Here is a 15,905-nt window from a genome sequence, read left to right on the forward strand (position 1 = left end):
GATTATGAGGTAAGCAACCCACTCGGATTTCTGCTGTAGTCCACCCTTCTGTGATGTAGGTATGATGTTTCTGGGGGTGGTCTTGGACTCCAAGGTGGGCAATTTAAAATGTCTATATAAGGGCAGACACACCTTTGTTCTGGGTCCTCCTCCTTCTCCTGCGTGTGAAGGGGGCACCCTGTTTCAACAGTTCAATAAAGATCAGGCTTACGAGCTGTTTGCTTCTCAATATTCTCTGGTTGGCCTCTGTTCTTATCTCCGACCGATGGAGAACCTACAAAGGACTCTCTATAAGGGCTCTTGTGTCCCCCATAAGGGAATAAGGGCAGATTTTCATTTATTACAATCTACATTACTCAAACCCACCCATGCAGATTGGAGACATCTGTGCATTACCTGTCTTTTGACAGCCAAGTAGCTTCACCTGCTATTCTCATTTTTTCTATGTAGTCCAGACACAATCTAGATCTATTGCCTATTTGATGCCCCTGAAAATGGTTTCTTGAGCAATTTCTTTCCAAAAGCATAAGCTTAGCCATTGTCAAGATTTTCTCCAGCTCCAGAGCTTATGAAACAACTTTAAGGGAAATGGAATCTTCATCTAGCTTTCAGATAATTTTTTAAATCTACATTTGTGTTTCCTGAGCAGGCCATTGATAAATGAAACCTGCACAAGTTCAGTGGACATGGAACTCTTCCTGCATTGTTCACTTCTTCCATCGGTAAGTTGAGTAATCTGACTGCCAACTCGCAATTGGATGGTAGTCTGTCCCTTGACATGTCTGCATTCATTCCCCCCTTCTTGTAGATTGCCATCATTGTGGTGCTGTCCTGCCTTGAAAAAAGAGCTAGGAGAAGCCGTCTAGATGAAAAATGGCCTCTTCTCAACAGGAGATGCGGAATAGTCATGTGAGTCTCCCTGAAAGGCACTTTGCTGCGGTAACCGTAAACCGGTCACAATGAGACCATTGCCTCAGAGCAACTTTGGCCACTGGTTCACAGCAAGAGGGTTTAGGCTGGAGAAAGAGGAGTGCAGAAAACTTGGCAGAAGAACTGGTGTGTGTGTGTGTGTCCCCTGTATAATTGCTTTATTTCCCACTGGTTAATTCTTTTACCAACACTAGTTGTATTGCTAATAATAATAATAATAATAATATTTATTTATACCCCACCCATCTGCCTGGGTTTCCTCAGCCACTCTGGGTGGCTCCCAACAGAATATTATTATTAATAATAATACAGTGGTACCTCGGGTAACATACGCTTCAGGTTACATATGCTTCAGGTTACACTAACCCAGAAATAATGCTTCAGGTTAAGAACTTTGCTTCAGGATAATAACAGAAATCATGCTCCAGTGGCGCAGCGGCAGCAGGAGGCCCCATTAGCTAAAGCGGTGCTTCAGGTTAAGAACAGTTTCAGGTTAAGAACGGACCTCCGGAACGAATTAAGTACTTGACCCGAGGTACCACTGTAAAGCGATAAAACATCAAACATTAAAAACTTCCCTAAACAGGGCTGCCTTCAGATGTCTTCTAAAAGTCAGATAGGTGTTTATTTCTTTGACATCTGATGGGAGGGTGTTCCACAGGGCGGGCGCCACTACTGAGAAGGCCCTCTGCAAACCAGAACACTTACTTCCGGGTTTGTGGCATTTGAGAGCCAAAATGTGCAAGTACAGTCATACCTTGGGTTACAGACACTTCAGGTTGTGTTTTTTCGGTTTACGGACCACCGAAACCCAGAAGTACCGGAACAGGTTACTTCCAGGTTTCAGCAGTCGCGCATGCGCAGAAGCACCGAATCACAACCCGCGCGTGTGTAGATGCGCCACTGTGGGTTGCGAACGCTGCAGGTTGTGAACGTGCATCCCACACGAATCATGTTCGCAACCCCAGCGTCCACTGTACCAAGGCATTCAAGAACCAAGGCACGACTGTAAATGGAAATACATTGTAGCTGAAGTAAAGATAACCATGATAATAGTTGTTTGTTATTTTAACCACCCTGAAGAGACCATCCACATGCTAGCGGGTTGATATTACTTTCCCATGGAGCATGAACGTCTTTTTGTTCACAGACCCTTGGATTTTACGGGGGCGTTCAGCAATCGGTGGTCCCTGGGCTTCGCCTTTGGAGCTACAGCCAACAAAGTCATGATTCTGTTTTCGGAAGACTACCTCCCACTGCCCAGCAAGTTCAGATGGGCAAAAGGTAAGAGGCCCCTGCTGAGAAATGTCAGTCTGCTGCATAAATCAGTTAGAGGTCTTCATTGAGTCCCTAGCTGAGGAAGCTGTGTGTCCCGAAGCTGCTGCCCTTCAGATATGTTGGACTAAAGCAGGGGTCAGCAAGCTTTATCTTGCCTGGGCTGGATTGGTCCCATGGAGATCCCTCTGTGGGCCGGATTGGGCATGCACACAAGCGCGCCTGCCCACGATTTTCAACGTCTGCGCAGACACAATTTTCAGTGCCGCAGAAGCGAGTCCTCGTGCCTTGCCTGTTTAGAGCAGCACGTGAGCAGGCCACTCGGTTCAGGGGCATCTCGTGGGCTGGTCAAATGACCTTCGTGGGCCGCTTCTGGCCCATGGGCCTTACGTTGCTGACCCCTAGATTACAGCTTCCATCTGTGCACCACCACCAAGCTATGAACCTCCCTAATATGAAACTCCTTCAGGGGGTGACAACACAAGGACAGGTCTTTTCTGCAGTGCCTCCCTGTTTGTGGAATGCTCTCCCCAGCAAGCTTTGGCTGGTGCCTTCATTGTGCAACTTTCTTCTTCTTTGGCGATCACTCGTAGCAGAGTAAGATTGTCTTCTATAAACATGGTTTTAACAGTGACTCCGTAAGTGACTGTGGAGGCCAATTCTGGATCCACACGTCCTTCCACAGTGGGGACATAGGTTTCCGGACAGGAGCTGATCACGGTGTGGATTTGCCAAGCATGCCTTCCTCTTAGCACGTTTCTCCCTTTCCTCCTGCATTCGAGAGTCTTCAAAGCCCATGACACCTTTGGTAAAGGCTGTTCTCCAATTGGAGCGCTCGCAGGCCAGTATTTCCCAGTTGTCAGTGTATATACTACATTTATTTTAGATTTGCCTTGAGACAGTCTTTAAACCTCTTTTGTTGACCACCACCAAAAGCCGTGACAGATACAGACAGAGAGATAACACGCTGCAAAGTTTCCCAGTTGCCTGTGTTTATATTATATTACCTTTAGGCAGCAGGCAAAAATGTTCCTCTTTAACCACGCCTTTGGCTGATTGACATCTAATGCCTTTTAAAAATGTATTGTGGAAGGGTGTGTGTGTGGGGGGGATTATTAGGTTGTTCTTGTTCTAATTTTTATTACCGTATTTTTCGCTCTATAAGACCACAAGGCGCACCTAGTTTTGGGAGGAGGAAAACAAGAAAAAAAATATTCTGAATCTCAGAAGCCAGAACAGCAAGAGGGATCACTGCACAGCGAAAGCAGTGTGTATCCCCTGGCTTCTGGGATAGCCGCGCAGCCTGCATTCGCTCCATAAGACGCACACACATTTCCCCTTACTTTTTAGGAGGGAAAAAGTGAGTCTTATAGAGCAAAAAATACGGTATGTATTTTGTGTTTTTAGATTGGGATTTTATGTTGTGAATAGCCCAGAGACCTGCAGGTATAGGGCGGTATACATATTTAATAAATGATAAAATAATCATCATTTGTTTACCCCCACTGGACTTTCCTAATATTAGGTTTGAATGATCTGTTTTCATCTTCTTACAGCCTTTGTTCTTCTCACTGGGGCCCTAGAAGTGGGCCTTTCCTCCTATCCTTTCTTTGCTTGCCTGTCCACACAATTCTCGATCACTGGGGCCACGCTTGGATTCCTTTACACAGGAAGTTGGTGAGCAACATGAGATAACTGGCCAGAATGGCACTTGTGGGTGCGATGGGCATGTGGGGAAACTGGAGGTAATGAGAGAAGCATCATATCATGTTCTGCCTGCGTCCAGGGTTGCCAATGCAGTGCCCACAGACACCTTTGTTTCTCCTGTGACACCTGAGAAATGTCTCAGTTAATATCTCCTCTAAGATCCTCTAACGATGCCATATGAGGAACGGCTAAGGGAGCTGGGCATGTTTAGCCTGGAGAAGAGGAGGTTAAGGGGTGATATGATAGCCATGTTCAAATATATAAAAGGATGTCACATAGAGGAGGGAGAAAGGTTGTTTTCTGCTGCTCCAGAGAAGTGGACACGGAGCAATGGATCCAAACCACAAGAAAGAAGATGCCACCTAAACATTAGGAAGAACTTCCTGACAGTAAGAGCTGTTCGACAGTGGAATTTGCTGCCAAGGAGTGTGGTGGAGTCTCCTACTTTGGAGGTCTTTAAGCAGAGGCTTGACAACCATATGTCAGGAGTGCTCTGATGGTGTTTCCTGCTTGGCAGGGGGTTGGACTCGATGGCCCTTGTGGTCTCTTCCAACTCTATGATTCTATGATTCTATGATCCACAAAGCACAAGGTTGTGTGGCAAGACCACCTGGAAGAATTTTACCTTCATGATCTCGATATAATAATATATCCATATAAAACCATGTATCCTAGTGATCATGTATCCATATATAACCATATATCCTAGTGATGATTTTTATATATCCATGTATTCTAATGATGTTTGAATCGCTAAGGCTTCAGCAGAGCTAAAAGTGCTAAAATCTTAAAATCCAAAAGTTGCCCTCTGCCCTGTTTCTCTCCCTGCCTTGCTATTGTGCTGGAAGGAAGCAATAAATCTGACGTGTTGGCATTTTTCTATAGGGAAGCTACTCCAGACAACTTTTCAGGCTCATGAGATGGGGCTCAGTTGGGGAACTGGAAAAGCAGTCAGCCATAATGCAATGTTCTAAGTCGATAACAGATGGTGGGGGTTATTCAGGTTTCAATGGCCAAATAGGTTTCTTTTCCTCTTTGAAATATACTCAGAGTCGCAAAGTGATTTCATGCTCTTTATTCAGCTCATAGTGGTGAGGAGGAATGAATGAATGTCCCCTCACAGTATCTGCTTTATATACACTATTTACACAATGGGCTGCACATGATTGGCTAATTCCGGAATTCTACTGTAAGCCAATCAGGTTGTGGATTCACTTCTATCTGGAGCAGGATTGGGTGGTTCCTGCCAACCAATCATACTGCTGCATTGTTCTAGGACCAATCAGACTGCTGCATTCTGAATCCTATTGTTCTAGGACCAATCAGACTGCTGCATTTTGGATCCTATTGTTCTAGGACCAATCAGATTGCTGCAGTTTGGATCCTATTCAACTCAGTACATAACACTCTTCATTGCTGAAAATTAGGTTAAAGGGCAAATTGACGCACCATCTAAGAAAAGCAGAAGTATACATGGTCAGAGGAAGAGCTTGTGTTCGCTCATTGGTTTGGTTTTTGCTGCAACATACGAATATGTCATGTTTTATGCTGTTTGAAATCAGGTATAAAACCCCAATGCACAGAGGGGTTTCGGGGCCCAGGCTCGGGAAACGATTCCACTGGGTCTTTATTGCTCAGCAATAAACTTTGCCTTCTTTTTCTCCACTGCTGTGCCTGTCGATTCTTGGACACATTTTGAGTGGGCAACAGGTATTCCTTACTTACTTGCAACAGTTGGGGGAGACCGACACATGCCATCGTATCTCTCCTTTTTAATTTTATTTTACAGGTTTGCCATCGTAGCCATGAACATTGTGCAGTGCCCACATGGACAAGTGAGTCTCGGGTTAGGCAATAATACTAAGATGTTTGACATCACAAATACTTATCAGGGACATTGTTTTTAGCTCTTTGCAGGAGTTTAGTCATATACCACGAATGAGGGTGCTTCTAGAGCAGTGTTTCCCAACCTTTTTTGGGCAAAGGCACACTTGTTTGATGAAAAAAAACTCGAGGCACACCACCATTACAGCCCCGTGACGTCAGCGCGCAGCGTCACGCCGGGAGGGACGCACGAAAGTGTAAGTTTCAATTTTTTCCCCTCCCCCTTGCCGGGGAACCTCCAAGCTTTGGGGGTGGGGGGGGGAGGAGGCAGCAAAGCGAGGCAGGAAGGAGAGCGCGGCTTGGCTGGGTGAGCTTTGGCAGGGAATGAGAGCCGCGAGGCGGGCGCAGCGGACGGAGGCGCTGCCCGCCGAGCTCGCAGGCAGCCAGGCAGGCAGACGGCGAGAGCCCCGCGCTGGGCGGCCTCTCCTCACCGCCGCCGCCCCGCCTCTCGCCGCCCGACTCGCCCGCCTCCCTCCAGGCAACATCTCGCGGCACACCAGGCAACATCTCGCGGCACACTAGTGTGCCGGGGAACAGTGGTTGGGAAACACTGTTCTAGAGTACAGATTGTTACCTTCCCACCCGGTGGGATTCAGTTATATACTGGCAAATTCAGGTTGCACAATCATAGTGTTTTTTATCAGACAAACCAACGTCGCTGGCCAACTGGGAGGCTTAGTGTGGGCAGAATGCCAGGCATGGTGACACTCTTGTAGCTTCTCATTGGCTCTGTGAGCTGGTAGCCTAACACATTAAAGCACACTCAGTACTTTGTTGGACACTGTTGAAAACAGACCACCATGGGCTGACGGGATAGCATTGTGGTTTTAAGGTCTGAGTGGGGAATATTTGGGACTCTACTTGGGGCATACAACTGAATATTTGCAGCACCAACAGATAACCCTTTTAATCCACATTTTTTTCTGCGCAGATCATTGGGGAATATGAAAATATTATTTTTTACTGGCCCTCCCTGCTCTGCCAGGTTTTCCTGCTAGGCAGATTTGTTCATATGTTTGTGAAAGCGTCACGGGACCGACTCCGGCTGCCTCCTCTAACTGTGAGTATTTCAGCATCAAAGGGAACCCTCCAATTTCTCCCTTTTTATTCTTTACACTTATATAATGAACTCTGGAATTTTACTGTCTAATGAGACCATTGATCCATAAAATGAAAGGAATAAACAGTGTACTGCAGTCACACAATCAACCAATCAGTAGCTGAACAGGGTTCCACACAGTCACAAACAACAACAACGAAAAAGCCGCAAAAATGCAAAAGAAATAGCAAAAACAATTGTTTTTAAATGATATATGCTAAATTGGATTTTTGTATGTCTTTGTGAGCTGGAGTACTGTTTAGGGGCTTTCAGTGGGAGTGTATTGTTTATTAGTGTGTTACGATTGTTGATTATTTTCATTATTATTTATTTATTTATTTTATTTATTTATTTTATTATTTTTATTATGTATTTTATTATTTTTATTATGTATTTTATCATGTATTTTGTTTTGATTATTTTAATTATGTATTTTGTGTGTAACACATTGTAACTTTGTGTTGTGAGCCACCCCCAGATGCTATATGCATATAGGGTGGTATGCAAATTTAATAAATAAGAAACAATAATTTTGTAAAGATGTGATTAGTCCCCAGACACTGTAAAAAGGTAAAGGGACCCCTGACCATTAGGTCCAGTCGTGGCCAACTCTGGGGTTGCGGTGCTCATCTCGCTTTATTGGTCAAGGGAGCCGGCATACAGCTTCCGGGTCATGTGGCCAGCATGACTAAGCCACTTCTGGCGAACCAGAGCAGTGCATGGAAACGACGGTTACCTTCCCGCTATTTATCTACTTGCACATTGACGTGCTTTTGAGCTGATAGGTGGGCAGAAGCAGGGACTGAGCAACGGGAGCTCACCCTGTCGCGGGGATTCGAACCGCCCACCTTCTGATCGGCAAGTCCTAGGCTCAGTGGTTTAGACCACAGCGCCACCCGCAGCACACTTTAGCGTGTTCTTAATTTCAAGGTGTGCTCTCCTTTGGACTCTTCCAGCTGAAAGATGTGCTCGCTGGAATAATGAAGCGTCTCTTTTCTTCTCCCTGCAGGAGGAGAAGGCCTCCGTCATGGAACTACACCAGGCTCAATATGTCCAGCAGCTCATGAGGAAGCCTCCACTGATGTGAGCAGGGTCATTCTGTCCCAGGGGCATTTGCCTTTTTAGTCTAGAAAAATAATAACAGTGGAATCTGCATCGAGGGTTTTATAAGCTCCAGCTGCCCCTGCTAGGGACAGCCCCTATTTTCAGTCTTCCCCCTTGCGTTTCCTAGGCTAGCTGATGCCTTACCCACCATCCCTGGCCAGGAGAAAATAGCATCTGTTGACCGAGGTCTCTTCCTGGGAACCTGTTTCCTGATTTGTTTGCATGGGGTTTATATGACTTTCTGTCAATCAATCATTATTCCACTCTTGTAGTGCCCCTTACCATCACACACACACACAACCCTACCGTATTTTTCCGTGTATACCACTAGGTTTCCCCCTTAAAAAATAATGTCAAAAGTTAGGGGGCGTCTTATACATGGATAGGGATGTGGGTGGCACTGTGGGTTAAACCACAGAGCTTAGGACTTGCCGATCGGAAGGTCGGCGGTTCGAATCCCCATGACAGGGTGAGCTCCCGTTGCTTGGTCCCTGCTCCTGCCAACCTAGCAGTTTGAAAACACGTCAAAGTGCAAGTAGATAAATAGGTACCACTCTGGCGGGAAGGTAAACGGCGTTTCCGTGTGCTGCTCTGGTTCGCCAGAAGCAGCTTAGCAGTTTTCACACGCAGCCCACCTTCCCTTGTCACTTCATGCTCTTTACACGTTCTTTCCCGCCAACAGGCAGCCTCAGAAATCCTGGATCCGGCGGAATGTGTATGAATGGGACCCTTATTTTCAGTTCCCCAGCAGGATAATCACCATGGCTGTGCTTGCCCTCATCTGCCTCTACATGGTGAATAAAATATTCCCTGTTTCTTTCTGGGTGGGTGGAGAGATGTTTTGGAGTAACAACTTGGCTTTCCGCAGTAGGTAAGAGCAGCTCAATTTATTGATTTCCAATGGGGCAGATGTATTAATCTCTCTCTCTCTCTCTCTCTCTCTCTCTCTCTCTCTCTCTCTCTCTCTGTGTGTGTGTGTAAGATCCAGCTTCCTCTTCTCACAGGAACGGCCCTTTGTTCATGGGGGTATCTGTAGTAGTAGTAGTAGTAGTAGTAGTAGTAGTAGTAATAATAATAATAATAATAATAATAATAATAATAATAATAATAATAATTTATACCCCACCCATCTGGCTAGGTTTCCCCAGCCACTCTGGGTGCTCCCAACAGAATATTAAAAACATGATAAAACGTCAAACATTAAAAACAAGGCTGCCTTCAGATAGTTGTTTATTTCCTTGACATATGATGGGAGGGTGTTCCACAGGGTGGGCACCACTACTGAGAAAGCCCTCTGCCTGGTTCCCTGTAGCGTCACTTCTTGCAGTGAGGGAACTGCCAGAAGGCTCTCGGCGCTGGACCTCAGTGTCCGGGCTGAATGATGGGGGTGGAGACACTCCTTCAGGTATACTGGGCTGAGGCTGTTTAAGGCTTTAAAGGTCAGCACCAACACTTTGAACTGTGCTCAGAAATGTACTGGGAGCCAATGTAGGTCTTTCAGGACTGGTGTTATATGGTCTGGGTGGCCACTCCCAGTCACCAGTCTAGCTGCTGCATTCTGGATTAAGTGTAGTTTCTGGGTCACCTTCAAATGTAGCCCCATGTAGAGCGCATTGCAGTAGTCCAAGCAGGAGATAACCAGAGCATGCACCACTCTGGCAAGACAGTCTGTGGGCAGGTAGGGTCTCTGCCTGCGTACCAGATGGAGCTGGTAGACAGCTGCCCTGGACACAGAATTGACCTGTGCCTCCATGGACAGCTGTGAGTCCAGAATGACTCACATTAATGAGCATTGATGCTTTAATTGTTCATATTTGGGCTGCAGATCTTTAAAGGAGTTCACTAGTGAAGATTAGCAGGAGGAAATATTGTCTGGGAATAACTGCTGCAAGTTAACTGTTCCTTTTTATCCATTTCTCTCCTCCAGTTTGTTGTGAATGAGTTTTATGTCTACAAGATGGTCTCACAAGCACTGCAAGCTCTGAAGTCTACCTTTGATGTGGTCATTGTTTCCAGCAATACAACAGAAGTAGTTGCCCAGGTTGAGCATTTGAAAGACTTTATTGACGTCACAGAAGGTATGGGCACAGTCTGTGACTTATTTCGTATGTGTGTGTTGACGACAAAATGATGTTGGTGGTTGCGTTTCACCAGCTTTTCACATCTGCTGATGCTGACGTCCATATCTTAGGCAGCCCATGTCTGCTGTTCGAATATGGACGTTGCACAGACTATAATGTACCTTCAATTTAAACTGGGCTCTCTTCCACAGACAGCATGGGGGATGCCGATTAGATGGAAACTCTCAAGAGTGATTAAATGCAAACAACCCATTGCAGTGGTGAGGTGGGAGTGGGGATCGGATCTGGAATTCAACATCTTCACACACCAATCAGGAGGACCCAAACTATTCTTTGGGGTGACAGTTTTTTGGGGCACTTATCAGATTCTGGATTATAATGGGCAAGTTCCTGTTGTCAGGAGATCTCTCTGTCCTCTTTTTTCCAATTAGTTTTTTTTTAATCAAAGATTTTCTTGTGTTCCAAAACAAACAAATTTATATTTTGGTACTGTGATTTTTGTTTACTCCTGTTGGGTCCTTCCAGTGTCTATTTACGATGTTTCTTGCTGCCTCTCAGTCCTCTTGATGTTGGGTTCAGGCTGAGGCTTCTTTCAAGGGCATCACTCAGTATGTGGCTGGAGAGATCTTCATCCCACCTCAAAACACTTTTTCTTTACTTTTAGAACACAGGTGGCCCTAGAGTCTAGATGTTTCTTGGACTCCAACTGCCTTCAGCCCCAGCTGATGTGGCTAATAGCTGTGGATGAGAGAGAGGGAGTCCAGCAACATTAGAGATACTGTTATGTACTGAGCTGAATAGGATCCAAAATGCAGCAGTCTGATTGGTCCTAGAACAATAGGATTCAGAATGCAGCAGTCTGATTGGTCCTAGAACAATAGGATTCAGAATGCAGCAGTCTGATTGGTCCTAGAACAATAGGATTCAGAATGCAGCAGTCTGATTGGTCCTAGAACAATGCAGCATTATGATTGGTCTGCAGGAGCCACCCAATCCAGCTAGAGATGGAAGTGAATCCACAACCTGATTGGCCTACAGGAGAATTCTGGAATTAGCCAATCACGTGCAGCCCATTGTGTAAATAATGTATATAAAGCAGATATTTTGGGGAAACTTGCATTCCTCCTCACCACTATGAGCTGAATAAAGAGCATGAAATCTACTCTCGACTCTGGGTATATTTCAGATACTCAGGCTGGCTACTCTTCCCTTAGAGCTACTAGGTTTGTCAGGAGGCAGGAATCCCTTCCTGCTGAGAAGGCAGCATGAATGACTGCCAGGAATGTGTACGTGCTGAGAGACACACGCAGGGTATGTGAGCCTGGTAGAGGAGCCTGCTTTCATATTCCCTTGCATGTCTTCAGTTTCACCTCCAATTCGGAAAATCAACTGTCTTGCCAAAGGCAAGGTGGTTCTTTTAAACGGAGATTCAGAAGCAATACAAAATGCACAAATGAGTGAGAAGATTAAAGATTTTATTCTAAAACAGCAAAGCACTTCAATCTGCCACTTGCAAGCCCCCATGAAACAGCAAAGCGACTCCCCCAGGCAAGCTTGGATTTAGGTTTGATGAGGCCCTAAGCTACTGAAGGGACGTGGGTGGCACTGTGGGTTAAACCACAGAGCCTAGGACTTGCCGATCAGAAGGTTGGCGGTTCGAATCCCCGCAACGGGGTGAGCTCCTGTTGCTTGGTCCCTGCTCCTGCCAACCTAGCAGTTCGAAAGCACGTCAAAGTGCAAGTAGATAAATAGGTACTGCTCTGGCGGGAAGGTAAACGGCATTTCTGTGTGCTGCTCTGGTTCGCAAGAAGCAGCTTAGTCATGCTGGCCACATTACCAGGAAGCTGTATGCTGGCTCCCTTGGCCAATAAAGCGAGATGAGTGCCGCAGCCCCAGAATCGGCCACAACTGGACCTAATGGTCAGGGGTCCCTTTATCTTTACCTAAATCCGGCACTGCCCCCAGGTAGCCTCAGTTTCCACGGCCCTGGGGCCAATCAGTCCGTGCATGAGCTTCAAAGAAGCTCTGCCCATACTGTCCGATTTTATAGATAACCTGTTTAACTTTCCAGACTGGCTACGTGCAGCTAATCCATCAGCCGCCCCCTCCCAATGCCTCACTTTCTCAAAACAATGTCCAACATGAAAGAAGGTACCCAGCGCTATCCTCCCAAACGGATTAAGGCAGCTGTGTGGGGCGCTTCGCCTCCTCCCAATCTTCTCAGGACATCAAAGACTATTCTCACACCATCAAAAAACTTAACAAGAGCGAGGGAGGGGGAAGGAACAGAGGCAGGAAGGGCTCTGTGTCAGACCACTAACTCCTGATACATTTCTGAAACAGTTCTGAAGCTTGCAAGCGTGTTGGTACCTTCCATGCCTGTGAAAGCAGAGCAGTTTTGAGGTTGTGTTGACTGAGGATACGACCTCACAGAGAGGATGAGGTCACACAGGTGATGGTTCTTTGTCCCACAGGTGTTTGGCTTTTCACCACCGTCACTGCCTGCCTCACCAGTGTCAGCTACGTGTTCCACATCCTGGCCTGCTACAGGTATGGAGATGCTTTGTGCCTTGTATCTTATTCTGCGAGGATTTCGGGACCCCGGGGGGAAGTGGAGGAAAAGAAAGCAGCTTGTCCAAGCGGATCTAGGCAATCAATTCAAGTCCTGGCAAAGTCAAGTCTAGTCCAAATTGTATTTGTATTTTGGGGCACAGCTGACTCTGGCAGCATATAAACAAACTCAACTACCCTATTTTCCTAGAAAGCACATGAAACGGTTGTGGGCTGGCCAGAAGCAATTCCTTCCGTTGGTGTTTGTCAGGCTGTCATCTTCTCAAAATGTGGTGAGTTCTCACTTCTCTTCCCCTTCAAGTCTACCCGCAGCAGTAACCTATCTTGCAAAAACCCGAATCTCTCCTATGTCACCCAGACGTTGTCTGGAAAGCTCTGCCCTGGCTGCTCATTCCATATTCAGCCTAATTCAAGATGCAAGGGTTGATTTATACAGCCCTAAATAGTCTGGGTCCCAGTTATATAATGGAGTACCTCCCCTTGTCCTATCCCGCCTATGAATTGAGATCTGCTGGTGAGTCCCATTCGGCTGTACCATTGCCTAGTGAAAGCTGGATGGTCAGAATTCAGAACAGGGTCTTCTCAGTGGCTGCACCCTAATTGTAAAACACTCATCCTGTAGAGATTAGGCAGGTGCTGGCACTGAGGAACATTTGGTGCCAGGAAAAAATATGTTTTTGCCCAGTCTTTTGAAGTTTAGTCTGTTTTAAGATGGCTGTTGTGGCAAATGAAGGAATATGTGAATAGGTTTTTAATTCAATTTTGATGTGTTGATTTTCTGTAGTTGATTTGTTGCTCTGTTACCATTGCATGATGAAGGCTGGAATACAGATCCCATAACCAACCAACCAACCAACCAACCAACCAACCAAACAAACAAACACATACATACATACATACATACATACATACGTAAAGGTAAAGGGACCCCTGACCATTAGGTCCAGTCATGGCCAACTCTGGGGTTGCGGCGCTCATCTTGCTTTATTGGCCGAGGGAGCCGGCGTACAGCTTCCGGGTCATGTGGCCAGCATGACTAAGCCACTTCTGGCAAACCAGAGCAGCACACGGAAACGCCGTTTACCTTCCCGCCGGAGCGGTACCTATTTATCTACTTGCACTTTGACGTGCTTTTGAACTGCTAGGTTGGCAGGAGCAGGGACTGAGCAATGGGAGCTCACCCCGTCGCGGGGATTCAAACCGCCGGCCTTCTGATCGGCAAGTCCTAGGCTCTGTGGTTTAACCCACAGTGCCACATACATACATACAAAAAATGATGGCATGCTGGGGTCAGTTTCTTGGTCACATGGAATGTTGGGAGAATGAGACAGAATGTTTATGACTGGTCCCAAATGTTAGTCTTTTATCACTGCTTAGCTTTGGTATCAGTGGCTTCAGCAAGGAAGATGGTCCATAGTAGCGATCCTAGTGGAGATTTATTATATATCAGGCCATGTGTATATTCTTATTTTCTATTATACATTTGAGAGTTTATTGTATATAAACGTCTCTCCATTTTTTATTTTTTTTTAACATTAACAGGCCGCAATAGCAAGATACTCTGGTTGGCAAATTGCATACATACTATGGGGTACGTGACTGTCTTTGTTGTGAACTGATGATTGCAGTTGCCCCTTTCTTCCCTTGTTAATGGTTCATTTGTGCTTTTCCCCTCTAGGGTACCTGATCATCCACACAGTTCAGTGCCTCTTTGGGGTGATGTTCATGTATGGTTTCGTTTTGCCCATCAAGCATGGTCAGGGGATCGAAATGCTAAAAAGTCTGGGAACTGGGATGTAAGTGCCCTGCATTTTTTGTACAGTCTACTAGGGTACTGACTGAGAAGGAGGTTGTGAGCCAGGACGTTGGTCAGGCAGGCATTCCCTGGGTAGTCTTGGGTGAGTGATGATCTCTCAGTTTTGCCCAGCGCTTCCTACATTCACAAAACATTAATTTTGTTCTCAGGTGCTCCTTGTGCTTTATCAAAGAAAACATAACTAGAAGTGCCCTTTGCAAGCTGTGCTTGTGAACCTGATGACTCTGATTTTTTGGGGTCAAACATTTGGTTTTCAACCTTATGATCCTCGCAATCCAGACATTTACCATTTCCCCATCTGGCTGAGCTGCTTCTAGGTGGGTGACTCCTAGGTATAGGTAAAGGGACCCCTGACCATTAAGTCCAGTCATGACCAACTCTGGGGTTGCAGTGCTCATCTCGCTTTATTGGCTGAGGGAGCCGGCGTTTGTCTGCAGACAGCTTCCGGGTCATGTGGCCAGCATGACTAAGCCACTTTTGGCAAACCAGAGCAGCATATGGAAACGCCGTTTACCTTCCCGCCTGAGCGGTACCTATTTATCTCCTTGCACTTGGACGTGCTTTCGAACTGCTAGGTTGGCAGGAGCAGGGACCGAGCAACGGGAACTCACCCCGTCGCGGGGATTCGAACCGCTGACATTCTGATCAGCAAGTCCTAATCTCTGTGGTTTAACCCACAGTGCCATCCGCGTCCTTTGGGTGACTCCTACTGCTACCCAAACACAGAGGTGTACCTAGGGGTTGCTGAAACTGGCTCCCTCTGGGGGCACAGGCCCGAGAAGGGCGTAAATATCAGCTGCCAGACTATGAAGTGTATGTGCGCGATGATGTGCTGCTGCTGCTGTCATGGCGAGATCAAACATGGGAGATGTTTCCTATCCTTCTTACACCATGGAACAAAGTTGATTTTTTTCAGAGGGTGGGTGGGCTCCAACACAGCTCCTTGCCAGGGGTGCAAAGTGTTATGTACTGAAGTTTTCACCCTGGGCCAGCAGGGGGATACTGTAGATAGTTTTCACTCAGGTCCACATATGCAAATAAGGGATTGAAAGTGACGTTCAGTGATTGGATAGTTACAGAAAATGGTTACTTTTGCGTTCTAGTGGAGCTCTATATAAGCAGGCTGGCTGAACCCTTCAGTTCAGTTCTGTTCTGGCCTGTGAATAAACAAGAGCTGTTTGAAGAATCGCTGTGTCGTCTGATATGTTCACCCACATATGAAATGCACACCTAGGGTCCTTAACACAATGGACCCTAGGTGTGCATTTGCCCAAAGATTGCAAGTTACAACAAGTGGAATTGCAATTGACCCTCCTATGGGGAATACAGTGGTATCTCGGGTTACAGATGCTTCAGGTTACAGACTCCGCTAACCCAGAAATATTATCTCGGGTTAAGAACTTTGCTTCAGGATGAGAACAGAAATTGTGATCTGGCG

General features: G+C 46.3%; 1 protein-coding gene across 1 annotated transcript in view; it reads left to right on the forward strand.

Annotated features, from left to right (window-relative positions):
- The window catches only part of LOC308576560 (uncharacterized protein), an 83,983-nt gene that overhangs the window by 62,918 nt on the left and 5,160 nt on the right, over positions 1 to 15,905 (forward strand). Inside the window, exons 20-32 of the mRNA XM_081175966.1 lie at positions 650 to 722; positions 809 to 909; positions 2,081 to 2,214; positions 3,762 to 3,882; positions 5,702 to 5,747; positions 6,728 to 6,856; positions 7,905 to 7,978; positions 8,682 to 8,793; positions 9,927 to 10,077; positions 12,555 to 12,630; positions 12,842 to 12,923; positions 14,194 to 14,242; positions 14,330 to 14,447. Coding sequence (XP_081032092.1) covers positions 650 to 722; positions 809 to 909; positions 2,081 to 2,214; positions 3,762 to 3,882; positions 5,702 to 5,747; positions 6,728 to 6,856; positions 7,905 to 7,978; positions 8,682 to 8,793; positions 9,927 to 10,077; positions 12,555 to 12,630; positions 12,842 to 12,923; positions 14,194 to 14,242; positions 14,330 to 14,447 — 1,266 coding nt within the window. The remainder of the gene's footprint in view (positions 1 to 649; positions 723 to 808; positions 910 to 2,080; positions 2,215 to 3,761; positions 3,883 to 5,701; positions 5,748 to 6,727; positions 6,857 to 7,904; positions 7,979 to 8,681; positions 8,794 to 9,926; positions 10,078 to 12,554; positions 12,631 to 12,841; positions 12,924 to 14,193; positions 14,243 to 14,329; positions 14,448 to 15,905) is intronic.

This window comes from Podarcis bocagei (assembly GCF_964188305.1).
Source record: "Podarcis bocagei genome assembly, chromosome: 17".
NCBI classification, from domain to species: domain Eukaryota; kingdom Metazoa; phylum Chordata; class Lepidosauria; order Squamata; family Lacertidae; genus Podarcis; species Podarcis bocagei.